Source organism: Mandrillus leucophaeus, unplaced genomic scaffold, assembly GCF_000951045.1.
Source record: "Mandrillus leucophaeus isolate KB7577 unplaced genomic scaffold, Mleu.le_1.0 Scaffold608, whole genome shotgun sequence".
NCBI lineage: Eukaryota > Metazoa > Chordata > Mammalia > Primates > Cercopithecidae > Mandrillus > Mandrillus leucophaeus.
Genome location: NW_012106564.1, coordinates 739,568 through 752,933, shown reverse-complemented (window position 1 = coordinate 752,933; position 13,366 = coordinate 739,568). Strand labels below are relative to the sequence as shown.

Genomic DNA, 13,366 nt, shown 5'->3' with positions numbered 1-13,366 from the left:
TAGAACAAGTTCAGGGCGTATTCCTCAAATGTAATTGAAGGAGAATAAAGAATGTATCAAATTAAAATTAGCATTGCTTTCACGGGTGTCTCAGAACCACTGCTAAGTCAAGCACAGGCTGAGAGTATATCTCCGGGCAAAAATGGCTGGTAAAAGATCTGAAGGAAAATTAAGAAATATTAGGCTGGGCACGGTGGCTCATGCCTGTAATCCCAGCACTTTGAGAGGCTGAGCTGGGTAGATCATCTGAGGTCAGGAGTTCGAGACCAGCCTGGCCAACATGGCAAAACCCCCATCTCTACTAAAAATATAAAAAATTAGCCGGGTATAGTGGCTCAGGCCTGTAACCCCAGCCACTTGGGAGGCTGAGGCAGGAGAATTGCTTGAACCTGGGAGGCAGAGGTTGCAGTAAGCTGAGATCACGCCACTGCACTCCAGCCTGGGCAACAAAACAAGAGCGAAACTTCATCTGGAGAAGAAAAAAACAAAAAAACAAAAACCCCAAAGTTGAACATGGAGAGTGTTAAAGATATTTGTTTTCAGTCATTTAAAAAAGCTTTATTACCTATTGTTGACTGTGATGGCAGTAGAGTCTGGGGTTCTGGGACTGCAATAAAAGCAAGTAACATCAAAAGCGATGCTGAAGAGCACCATCTAAGACAGAAGTCACACGTTCTTTACTATAAACAGTGTTCTCTCCTGGGTGAATGACTAAGTTCTACTGGCTTATGCCAGTGAAGTTCAACCTTCCACATCCTCTCTACAAACCACAAGAATTGAGAATTCTCATTTTTGTTGTTGATCTTTAGTTGTTACTGTCACTTCCCAATATTCTGGTTTGCCTCTGGTGCTGAGGAAATACTAACTTAGAGGGAATTCTGGGTAGCCTCTCTGAGGTTGTTCAGAGTGTCCTGTCACCTGCTATTTGTTTCTTGCAGGACAGCCAGGTTCATTCGAGGAAATGGAAAAGGCAACAGATTAACCACTGGTACTGTGTCTGTGCTGTTAGTTTGCAATCTCCAGCATGGCTGGACCTGACGTTCTCTCACAAAAAAGATAAGAATTAAACTTACTGTTCAAAAGCGACCACAAGTGTTCATATGATGCCCCCTGTATTCACTAGTATCTATTGCTGGTAGACAAATTGGTTCACATATGAAATTCAACCCATTTGGATTGGTAAATCAATGAGTCCAAAAGCAGTTTCAGATTTCATAAAATGCTAAATTAAATAACAGTATCTAAATACTCTGATAAACTTTTCAATGTTTATTCAAACTAGCAATAAGTAAATTAAACTTCACGCTGAATTTAGTTTGGTTACATATTTGGGCTTAAAAATAAGATGACCCAATAGGTTTCTTATTATTCTATAAACAAAAAGAATTGTTTAACAAGGAGAAATTTAAAAAGGAATTATTTTTGGAAATAAAAAGTTAAGACTCTTTTTTCTTAAAGAAAGAAACTAATCAATATGGCACTCATAGATCATCTTAATAGAGCTGAAATTCTTCTTCTACTTATACATTTCTAGTATTAGACTTATCAGGAATGATCTCTGATATTACTTGAAAAGGGAGTATGGCAGGTTTTCAGAATATGTAGTGACTAAAAAAGAACTATAACAATAGTTTCTATGTAGCAACTAACAACAATTGCTTCTATGTATCAACTAGTTTTAGCAATGGAAACATATAATAATGCAGGCAGATAATTTTTATTTCTTCTAAAAGAAATGCATAATAGCATAAAGGGCTATTTAAAGGCATTATCATCCATTAACATATCTGTGATCAAAAAATTTTTGTGTTGAGGCTAAAGAGTACCAATTAGGTGCGAAAGAAGCAGGTTAAAGTTGTTTTTAAAAGCCCAGAATTCTGATTTCTCAAGAACGTGTGCAGAAATAGACTGCAACAGATGAATGGCAAAAGCAGTAGTGATGTGTCAGACTGAAGTTCATATAACAAAGTAAAATTCTGAGTGTGTGTGAGTGAGTCTGTATGAGAGAAGAGAGAAGGGAGGAGGAAGGGTGTGTGTATGTGAGAGGGAGGGAGGGATGGTGAGAGGGAGGGAGGGATGGAGAGAGGGAGGGAGGGATGGAGAGAGGGAGGGAGAGATGGAAAGAGGGAGGGAGAGGATGTGTGTGGGTGTGACAGAGAGAGTGAGGGAAGTGGAGAAGAAAGAGTATGTGGGAGAAGGAGAGAGAGACAGTGTGTATGTGAAAGAGTGTGAGAAAGAGAAACGGAATTGTATGTGTGTATGTGTAAGAGTGTGTGTATAGGTCTAGATATCAGATGCTATAGGACAAGAAGAAAATAAACATCAATACATGAAATATAATAAATATCAAATAAGCATTCATACCCAAAGATAGCAAACAAAAATTTTGAAACTTCAAGATTGTAATTCATGTTTTTGATTGTATGAAGTTGCCTTCCACAAGTGTGAATAAAATTTGCTACTCATTGCATCTTTTAGATTTCACAAAAATTAAAGAATGTTGTTTTTAAAATTATAAGGAAAAATCTGCATTTTTGAGTTCCTGAGTTTGAGACCAAATAGGGATAGAACTCCATCAATTAAGCTTCAAAGTCAATTGCACATAAAAACAGTAAAGGTCTATGTTTAGTAAAAATAAATATATCTTCTGATACGACTTTCTTCTATTTGACAATCATAAGGTATTATGGGTAAAGGTATAAAGTGTTCCAACAAAGCTGAGTGGTCTGTAAATGACTAAGCCACTCATCTCAGCACAAAACAAAGACAAATTTGAGTAACATATGTGGCTAGGAATGAGAACAATGAACAATTCTATCCACTTGGAAGACAGTTAAGTGAAACAAACACCTGTAATTGGGGGCACTCCCTTATTTTCAGTCCATTTAGAAGCTTAAAGATTAAACCACGAAGGAAACAATTCCCACTGGACGAGGTAGACAAGTTAGATATGGTAGGTGGCTATGGTTTTTGAGAAATGCACTGAATTGTACTTATAAAACAAGCCCAAATCAATGTGGATTTTTACTCGTTGATTTAACCAGCAAGCAAAGCCAAGGGAAAAGGAGCCTGTAATGGAAAGTGAAACAGAAAAATAGAAGAGTGTGTGGAGAGGGCTGGGAGAGGCCTCAAAAAGCTTTGGGTGGTTTATTTGCTCTTCCGAACCTTGCCTCGAAACAGACATCTTTAGGACAGCTATAAAGGTGGTCTGCCCTAAATAAAGATAAATATAATTTAAGAAGCTAAAACCAAAGCAATGGTTTGCGGAGATCCAGTCATCATCCTGTGTTGCTATGGACCATTCAGGGTCCACTTGAGTTGGCACAGGCCTAGGTGTGGATTCTGAAGTCATTACATTGCTGTTAGAGGAAAAGGGGTGGATTTTCTTTGATGATTAAGAAATCAAAGGAATGTAAACACATTAGCCTCCAAGTAATTCTTCCCATTTTAAAAGGAAATGTCAAATTAAGAAGTCTTTTAGCTCAAACACCTTACAATGATAAAAATGTAACCTTCCTCCCTCATTTGTATTAAAGAATTTCCTCTCAGAAATCTTTTCTTAGAAACTGCTGAAATGAATAACGTAACCTGTCATATATCAACTGTAAATAATGTTTGGAGAAATTTTTTGACGATTTCCAATTTTATGTTGTAATAACAGAAATAATTACTTTGAGAGAAATCCTTATTTAAATTTGGTGACTCAAACAAACAGTACTATTTTATGATCTCCTTGGTAATAGTCCTCTGTTCAAAATATAGCATAGTTACTACTTTATCCCAAAGCTCTCTAAGCACGTTTTTTAAATAAGTATGTATTAAACCCTTCTCTCATACAGCTGTCAGAGTTATTTGATTTAAACCACTATTAAGGCTTTTGAGTTTTATTAGCTACGCTTCTTTCTCCGAAAAACCTGAGTGAGGTTTTTCATTCCATTTCTCTGACTTGGAGACCTCATCCATGGTCACAGTGTCAACTACACTCCCTTTGCCTAATCCCTAATTTCCTTCAGGCTGCATCTACACCTGGAAATCTCACTGCTTCGTTACAGGGAGTAATGAGAATTCTTTCTTTAAGCAGTTACATTTTTCTTCCTTAGCCATTTCATTGCAAAAATAAGTCATGCCCACTTTAGCAGAAAATCTCTTGCTTTAACAATCCTACTTTGTAAACATGCCATTAATGAAAATGCAAGTTCCAAATCCATTAAACATTATAGTGAGAAATCTTTTCTTCCTAGAGCTAAGGGTTTAAAATTTAGATAATGATGACACTGAGTGGTGACAGGGTTCCCTGTAGTCAATCTTATAAGTCAGCATTTAAGACTGCTACACGGATTACAGATAGATTAAAAAAACGCCAAGATTTAGTCATCCAATATGTTCCACAATCTTTATGTCTTAAATTATTATATATGTAGAATGATCCCCTCCTGCCAAAGGAGATTTTTTTTTTTTTAAAGGAAAACACTACTAAAAATTCCTAAGAGGTAAACAGAGGTCAGTGTTCAGAAATCAGCTCCAATGTAGAAGTCTTGGAGCATTAGGGAAATACAGGTCTTTCTGGTCTTCTAGCCTGAGAACTGAGTAACTCTAAAATAACGCAGAGTTCTTAGAAGACAGAAACACTTCTCCCCTTTCCAGCTGAAAGGCTATTGTTTATGTGATTAGAATTCCAGTCAACATTGGTATTGGAAACTATTTTGCCATACTAGACAAGGGAGTTCTTGATCATTCACATCATTACATTTCTGTGTTTTCTCTGTGATGCTCACGAACATTGCTCGGAGCAATGCTATGATATCAAGTGGCTATTTATGATTAGATCATTTCATTGCATGCTTACACTTTTCATGGAAAAAATGTAACAAATATCAAAATACAAATCAGAAATTCTTGCTCCAAAGAATTGCATAAAACTTGTTTTCAACCCCACTTTTGGAATATTCAAAAAAGTTTAGGGTAATTACCAGGTTTGGTGTGTGTCACTTCTGGGCTGAGAGGGATTTTAGGTTTCAAAGAAATAAATTGTGTTTTACTGGGAGCTGGAAAAATAAAGAAACAAAATAATAAATCAATATTTAGGCATTTTTCAGTGTCTAAAAGCACAGAAGGAAAACCTAGAAATAAACTATACATTAAGTGGAATGAACCATTGTCTTGGAAGATTTTGGAAATACTCCATTAAAAGAATATTTCATGATCCATTCCCAGAGAAGTAATTTTCACTTTGTTTAGAAAAAACATTTCAGGAGTATATTTAGCTAACAAATATAGCATTGCTACTAAATAGTCACAATAACTATTCAAAGTAAAGATAGTTGTTTAATCTATGATTTTAAAAAAAATCAGTCTAATTATTTTGCACCCTTACTTCATATTTCTCAATCACATCTAAGTCTGACCAGTAGGGAGAAAAAGCCACCATGTTTTACAATTGATATTCACCGACGTACGTGCGGGATGTGCAGGTTTGTTACATAGGTAAACTTGTGCCATGGTGGTTTGCTACACCTACCAACCCCTCATCTAGGTATTAAGACCAGCTATATTTTTTATCAGCTTTATGAAATCAAAAGGAAAAAATCTAAAATCATTCAAACCAGTAGCTGATATGCATGTCTTTTGAAGATGCAACAATAAATTTAAACTTCCTGCATACAATTTTAAGGTGGTGTTTTTCTTTTTCTCCTAACATTTCCAGAATCTGTCACTTTGAGCCTGTCTACCTAAACACATTTTAATAATAAAAAAAACTACTCTAAAAAAAAAATTCACCAACAGGTATAATGCTATGATCTGAAGCATAAAGTAATTCTACTAACATTACAATTAAAAGTTGTTTTTCCAAATGAAGTCTCAAGTTAAACTTGAGAGTCTTACTAAAAAATAAAAGAAAAAGAGAACTGTATACAAGATTCAACTTCAAATACAATGACTGGATAGATGACAAGGAAGCAGCAATGGTTCAAAGGCTGGCACAGAATGACATCTGACGGCTGAGTTCAGATCTACGAACTGTCGGGCCAGCTAGCCACAACCACAATAGCCATGGAGTTGGTGCACTCTCTGAGATGGGCCACACTGTTCAAATGAGCCATTCTGAATCTCTTAATAGCTAACAGACATTACATAAAAGCTGGGGTACTGGATTTTCGATGGTGAAATGAAGCAATACGTCTACTAAGGACATATCATTATTACCCGGTGTTGTCCATGTAGGTTCAGGGCTTTTAGAAATTTTAGGTGTAATTGTTCCAGCACTTGTGGTTCTTTCTGGTGATGGAAAGGAAAAAAATATTGAAATATCCTAGAGACAATAAAAAGATATCTTCTAAAGAGGAACTAAATGACCCATTTAAAATCCTGCCATATTTAGTAGTCAAAGTATACAATGAGTAAAAGTTTTGAGGAAGAATTTTTAACTGTCACAGCAGTATACATCATACAAAATTACATTTATCTTATAATGGAATAAGCAAAGCCCAGTCGGTAAAGCATGATTCTGAGTATATTGTTTGACAATGAAGAATTGACCTCCAGGGTCAATAAGCATCTGTACCACCCAAACTCTGTGCTATAATACATGTTATTCCCTTCTCCTTTTCTTCTAAATCCTACATGTATTTTGGGGTCTGCATCTTCAACTCTTTCTTTCTTGGAGCACTTACACAAATATTATAGTCTCAGAAATAAGTTATGTAAACGTATGTTGTGCTGTCATTTTTATGTTTTATCTTCTCAAAGTTATAATCTATTTGAAAACCAAAGTCATGTCCTCTCTAACTCAGCCATTGCCCTGGTGAAAAATTGGAAACAGAGTAGGTACTAAAAAAAAAAATAAGAACCATCACCCTAATGAACATTATAATAAACATGCACACCAAAAAACAAATTACATGTATCACCCTGTATTGCTATGAGTTGGACTTGTTTCTAGGTTTTTACCAAAATTCACATGCAAAAAGATAATTATCAGTAACCCCCTTTTGGAGACATCTGAGTTTTGTTATTTTGCATCATTAATTATTCATCTTTGTTAATCTCAAATTTTGTAAAGAAACTAACCTATAAAATATATCCTTTTTTTTTCTTGAGATAGGGTTTTGTTCTGTTGCCCAGGCTTGAGTGCAGTGGTGCCATTATAGCCCACTGCAGCCTCAGACATCTGGGCTCAAGCAGTACACCATGCCTGGCTAATTTTTTAAATGTTTTTGCTCAGGCTGGTCTCAAACTCCTGGCCTCAAGTAATCTTCCTGCCTTGGCCTCCCAAAATGCTGGAGTTGCAGGTGTGAGCCACTGCACCTGGCTGTCCTTCTTACTATAAGAAGATGGACATCGTCTATCTGGCATTACATATCACACAAGGATAAAGAGACATTTACCAGGTTTGGTTCTTGGCGGTTTGGGCCGGGGGCGTCGTTTAGGTGTAGAAGGGATAGATGTAGTTTGCTGGGGAGCTGAAAGAAGATTTAATATAGTTTTGATACATGATATTTTTCAGGGGTCAATCAGGTTGTACCTGTAAATTTGCAAAACTCAAGTGCAAGAACTGCTTTATATTTCCTTGTATCCCTAGAATGCCCAGTACACCTTGTTTTATACATAGTTGGTGCTCAAAACAAGCAGTGACTGAGACAAAAGGTATAAAATTTCTACATGAGAATTGAAGATATACATTGTTCAGTTCAATGTGCCAGAAGTGAGCATCCTTGAGGCATTTCAGAACACAAGGTACAATTAAGAACTCAAAAGGATGACATTGAATAGCAGGAGAGAAGCACAAATAATGGAAATTTGGAACCACTTTTTTGTTGTTGAGACAGAGTCTCACTCTGTTGCCCAGGCTGGAGTCCGTGGTGCAACCTTGGCTCACTGTAACCTCAGTTTCCCAAGTTCAAGCAATTCTTGTGCCTCGGTCTCCTGAGTAGCTGGGACTATAGGCGTGCACCACCACGCCCAGCTAATTTTTGTATTTTTACTAGAGATGGCGTTTCACCATGTTGGCCATGCCAGTCTTGAACTCCTGTAATCTGCCTGCCTTGACTTCCCAAAGTGCTGGGAGGTGTGAGGCACCACATCCGGCCCAGACACCACACCTGTAGGTGTGAGGCACCACATCCGGTCCAGAACTTTAATTCTGTAGCTCTTTACTATCCCCACCAAGAGTTAATGAACTTTGCTATTTCAATAATTTTCCATTATAAAATGTAGGTTGTGCTACCTCTCTTTACCCATCTTTCTTCAACTTGTCCAGGACTGCAAAGCCTACTGGGTGCTCCCTATACTTAGACTACTTTGGGTAAAATACTTTGATCAAATGGTACCTAGGTGTGCTAAGTATAAGGAATGTATTTTGAAATAATTATCTATTATTCTGCTGCTATTTTCCAGCTGGCAAAGTTGAAAGAAGAGTTGGAAGGAAACAATTCCTCAAAATATATAGACATCAGGATTGTGAAAATTCTTTAAGGACAATCGTAAGGCTAAGTATGATAGATAAGTCAGATTCTTTGAAGAATTTCATGGTAGAGACTGGAGGGAAATATTTAGCAAAAACAAACAAAAGAAAAACAAAATTCTGAAATGACCAACATGACTTGTCACATTACCTGTTTCATCAATGCATATAACTACATAAATGTCATTAGTTACCAGCTGTTGTAGGCTGCATTTCTGGACTGGTAAAGATTTCCAGTTTCTGAGGAACAAATGGTGTTTCTCTTGGAGCTGAAAGCACAAACACCCCATCCCATCGAATAATCCCAGTTAAAATGAGGTATTGGAAGAATTTTAACATGCTTTTAGATGGTATAAAGCACATGCCACAAGTACATGATTAAAGATGAAAAATGCATGTAGTCTTGAAAGCTAGTGAATACAATTCTGATTGAAAGTAGGGAAAATGCTGGAATGATGCTTGTTCAGTAGGTGACTTCAGGCAGACTTGATGCATGGAAGTAAAGTGACACAGGCCACAAACATGTGAGGTGAGATGGTGCAGGTGATGACGTCCATGCAGTTTTCAAAGCTTTCACAACTAAAAGGATAGGGAAAATATTATCTATTACAGCTCAAAAAAAATAAAATAGGGCCCTAAATGGAACATAAAAGATGACTGTATTTAAAAATATAGAGATGTGTATATTAAGAAATAGGATAGACAAATGATTAGATGTGATGGAATGAAATGGTCATTTGGAAGAAAGGCATTCACATGAATTTTTTTGATGGAAAATAAAGTATGATTTTTCTGTTAAAAACATTACCCAGTGTTGCCCTTGGCTGTTCAAGAGTTCTAGAAGTTTTAGGTGGGACAGAATCCAGAATACGATCACTTGTTGCTGTTGGAATAAATGTCAACATTTATAAAAGCAGTAGAAGGCCCCAGGAATAAAATACAAATTCATGAGTAATAAATTATGCCTCATATGAGGGAAAACATCAAGAATACTTGAGGGATTGCTGGCCCACATTTTAAAACTAGTGATACATTAGGAGTTGAAGATGAGCTCACTTTAAAAAACATACATACTTTAAATATTAGAAACCATGATTAAACAGTGTTTTGTATATTCAACTGGTTTTCAATGGGTTTTTCTGGTTTCCTCCATTTTGTTTCATACATGCTAACTGAACCCACCGCTGACATTCTATTTCATTGTTTCATTTTCTGCTCTTTAAACTTATTCATCTTTATTTAGCATGACACAAATAATGTTATACATCCAAAAATATCAGACATATATCTATACCTGGCAGAAACCAGTCTTACTCCCTTTGAATCTCCTACAGTACCCAGTTTAGTAGATGTTTGATAAACATTTGCTGAAAGGAGCTGTCGGACTGAGGTAGCTCACTATAGATGGGTCAGTAATATTGATGCCAAATATTAGACCCAATTGAACTGCTACAGTCAAATGAATTATGTGACTGTTCTACAGCAAGATTTCTCACGCTAGCACTATTGACAATTAGGGTCAAATAATCTGTGCTGTGGGAGGCTACCCCATGTACTGTAGGGGTTCAGCAGCACCCCCGATCTCTACCCACTAGATGCTAGTAGTGCTTTCCCAAGTTGTGACAGCCAAAAATGTCTCAACATTAGCAAATATGCTGGGGAAGGGATGGGAGTAGAAAATTACCCCCCATTTGAGAACTACTGCTCTAGACAAAACCCTCTATCAACTCAAAGACCTTTTTATGACGATTCTGAACAATACAGTGATAAGCTACTACCTTACTTTTCCTCAGTGGCAACCAAATCTCTCTGCATCTCCCTTATGTGACGGAGCTTATTTACTGAGAGATGTCAAGAACTAATCACTCTATGGGAGGAGTGGGTAAAACACATCTCCCTGACACAGGTGGAAATTTCTCCCATGCAGATCTCCAGAGGGCACAGTTTTCCACTCTGCGAAAAACTAAAGGAAGAACCACCAAGTGTTGGAACACCTGGGATCCAAAGACAGAATTGAGAGGCCGGGTATACCTGTGTAGGACTCTGATATCTCAGGCTCATCTGATGTTGTAGGGCTTGAGAAAACATCGTAAGTTGCTTAAAAAAAAAAAAAAGGCAAAACAAGAGAGGTTAGTTTTGGTTAAATTTGATTAATTTAGAAAGATTGCAAGACATGTTGTAATGCTGGTTGAAGGACAGTTTTATGTAGGTGCTGGTGCCTTTTGGCTCCAGGCTGCCAGCCTTGTCACTAACATGTAAGCAATCACCGAAACTCATCACGCAGGATTTCATATAGTGAGGCCTGATGCTGGCCTCCAGGGTGATGAGAACATCGTACTATATATTTATAATTATGCAGTGCCAGCTGTAAATCAAAGAGCTGCAAAGAGTATAAACATAAATAAAGTCAGATGGCAGTTTGGGGAGAGATTTCTAAAGAAGGAAACAGCAGTCCCATTGAGGTGATTTGCCCAAAGTCTTAGGCTTTCTAGACTAAGCAACAGTAAAAGTTTAGTAAAAGTTACTGTTATGATATCTTATGTTTGGACAGCACTTCACAGTTTGCAGAGACTTTCTCATACATCAACTTATTGAACCCTCTTAACATCCCTGAGAAAGAGGTGAGGTAGGCAGTAGCCCCACTTTATAGATAATGAGAGGTTATCTCCATTCTCTAGACAATGAAGTTGAGGTTTACAGCATGAAGACATCTGCCAGTGGTCACACACTGAAATTGTCCTATCCAGTGTATTCTCCTCTCCTTCAGCAGGACCAGGAACAGCAGGGCTAAAACCAGGATTCTCTTTTGACGCCATCCCCTCCTGACATGTTACCTAGAGGCAGCTTTCTGTACTTCTCCATGGAGCCATGAGCCTTTCCTGAGTTTGGGCGGGTTTAAAGATAAATTTTCTATTCTATATGAGGGAAAGTAGGATGAGCTTAAACATAAAGATTGAATTATTTTAATATGGGGACAATTTTCATGTTCACGTAAGAGTTGAACCTGCAAGCAAAAACAGCATAACAAAGTGTTCTCTTTCACATACAAAGAGCTGTTACTATGGTCACGAGGCATATAGAGAACGCATGAATTATTATGAGGTAGATGTTGCTTTTCTTGCTCATTCAAAATGGCGGCACAGAAATCAAGAAAAAGGGAGTTCACAGGAAGACACAGTCATTGGGGTTACTTGTAATTCATTGGCAATTTAATGATTTTGAACCACTGCTGGTTGAAGCTGTAAGAAAGATAATATCAGACCACGTGACATCCTCTGAAAGTAGACAGCATTTATATTGTGCTACATACTAAAGAGGCAGGAAACATTGCAATGTGTGAAGATGAATCTACTGTTTCACAAAATCCCCAAAAATAGCAAGAATATTGTGAGTTAAAAATATGCACACATTCTGAGAATGCATCTGTTATACTGTAATGTCAAGTTTCTTTAGCCTTGCTGTAATTTTAAAAGGTCAGATACGAATGACTAAGTTTTTTAAAGATCAAAAATGCCAGTAATTTCTCACATGCTTACTTTCAGCCAATTTCAAGTCATGGATCTAGCAAGACTAGCTCTATCGCCTACAAAATCATAAAAACTTTGCCAACTTGTATTTAATCCTCTCACGCTAGGTAAGAAAATATGAGTTAATGGCTTATTTATTTCTATTGTTGCTTTTGAAAAATGTTATGACTGTCTTTGTTATCCTAACTCCTAAAGCTCCCTTCCATCTAGTGACATTGGACCAATTTTCCTACAGTTTGTATTTATGATATTTACTCAATTTTTTAACTTATTTTTCATATTTACAATTTCTTTTTAATCAGGAGGCTCCAAGCCAGGCATCCATCTCCCCTTGTTATTCCCATAAGGCACTTACTGGGGAAAGAAGCCCTTTTTCCATCATCCCCTGGCAATCGTGGCTCAAATGGGGAAGTTCCCAATTTTCAGGGATCCCTTAACTTCTAAACATTTTATCAAATACACTTAAGACAAAAATAAGACATTTGCCAGCACACTTTGTTTTTAATATTTCTATTTCTGTAGTTTCCAAGAGTAGGAAAGAAAAAGAGTGCTAAAAAGGCACATATGCCACTAAAAGTTTTATGTTGTTTCGTCAGCTTTAAGCAGCATACCACACCTCATTTCATTTATGAGTTAAACAAGATCTTTTGATTCAGAAGTAAAGAGATTGCCTGGGCGTGGTGGCTCATGTCTGTAATCCAAACACTTTGGGAGAGGCCGAGGTGGGTAAATCTCTTGAGGTCAGGAGTTCGAGACCAGCCTGACCAGGAGAGTGAAACCCCGTCTCCACTTAAAAAAAAAATACAAAAATTAGCCAGGCTTGGGGTGGCGAGTACCTGTGGTCCCAGCTACTCAGGATATCTTGAGAATATCTTGAACCTGGGAGGCAGAGGCTGCAGTGAGCCAAGATCACGCCACTGCACTGCAGCCTGCACGACAGCAAATCCATCTCAATAACAACAAAAGAGTAAAGAGATGCCAGGGGGAGAGTACAGTGTTGAAATAGAGGTCTTTGAAAAGCTCTCTAAAAATCAACAGCTCTTGATTTCTTTATAAAACCCTTCTATATACATGCCTATACCTGAGAAAAATTCATGAAATTGTTAGGCCTGGTTTCTATAAGCTACACTAGCTATAAAATTGATAAGTAGTCAAGTGTTAAGGGTGAACCTTTCTGTATGGTAGCCTGTAAATTGCCATGCATTATTACTTAAAGGCAAACTTCTATCACTATGCTTATCGTAGTGGGTGAAATGCTACAGCTATATGACATTAAGCAGTATTCCTGATTTTGCATTCACAGAACATACATGGGACCAAAAGTTGTAGGTTAAATCTAATGTAACAAAATAGATAATTCAATTCACAGGTTATAAAA

The 13,366-nt window shown here is 37.2% G+C and overlaps 2 protein-coding genes across 2 annotated transcripts in view; both read right to left on the bottom strand.

Moving 5' to 3' along the window:
* Nucleotides 1-13,366, bottom strand: part of ABI3BP (ABI family, member 3 (NESH) binding protein) — a 126,662-nt gene that overhangs the window by 99,319 nt on the left and 13,977 nt on the right. Inside the window, exons 6-12 of the mRNA XM_011999891.1 lie at nucleotides 10,493-10,558; nucleotides 9,270-9,344; nucleotides 8,656-8,730; nucleotides 7,386-7,460; nucleotides 6,205-6,276; nucleotides 4,971-5,045; nucleotides 566-607 (exon numbers count right to left, since the gene is read on the bottom strand). Coding sequence (XP_011855281.1) covers nucleotides 566-607; nucleotides 4,971-5,045; nucleotides 6,205-6,276; nucleotides 7,386-7,460; nucleotides 8,656-8,674 — 283 coding nt within the window. The 5' untranslated portion in view covers nucleotides 8,675-8,730; nucleotides 9,270-9,344; nucleotides 10,493-10,558. The remainder of the gene's footprint in view (nucleotides 1-565; nucleotides 608-4,970; nucleotides 5,046-6,204; nucleotides 6,277-7,385; nucleotides 7,461-8,655; nucleotides 8,731-9,269; nucleotides 9,345-10,492; nucleotides 10,559-13,366) is intronic.
* LOC105553778 (target of Nesh-SH3-like) overlaps nucleotides 8,938-13,366 on the bottom strand; it is a 148,790-nt gene continuing 144,361 nt past the window's right edge. Inside the window, exons 12-13 of the mRNA XM_011999914.1 lie at nucleotides 10,729-10,841; nucleotides 8,938-9,040 (exon numbers count right to left, since the gene is read on the bottom strand). Of these exons, the coding sequence (XP_011855304.1) occupies nucleotides 8,938-9,040; nucleotides 10,729-10,841 (216 nt within the window). The remainder of the gene's footprint in view (nucleotides 9,041-10,728; nucleotides 10,842-13,366) is intronic.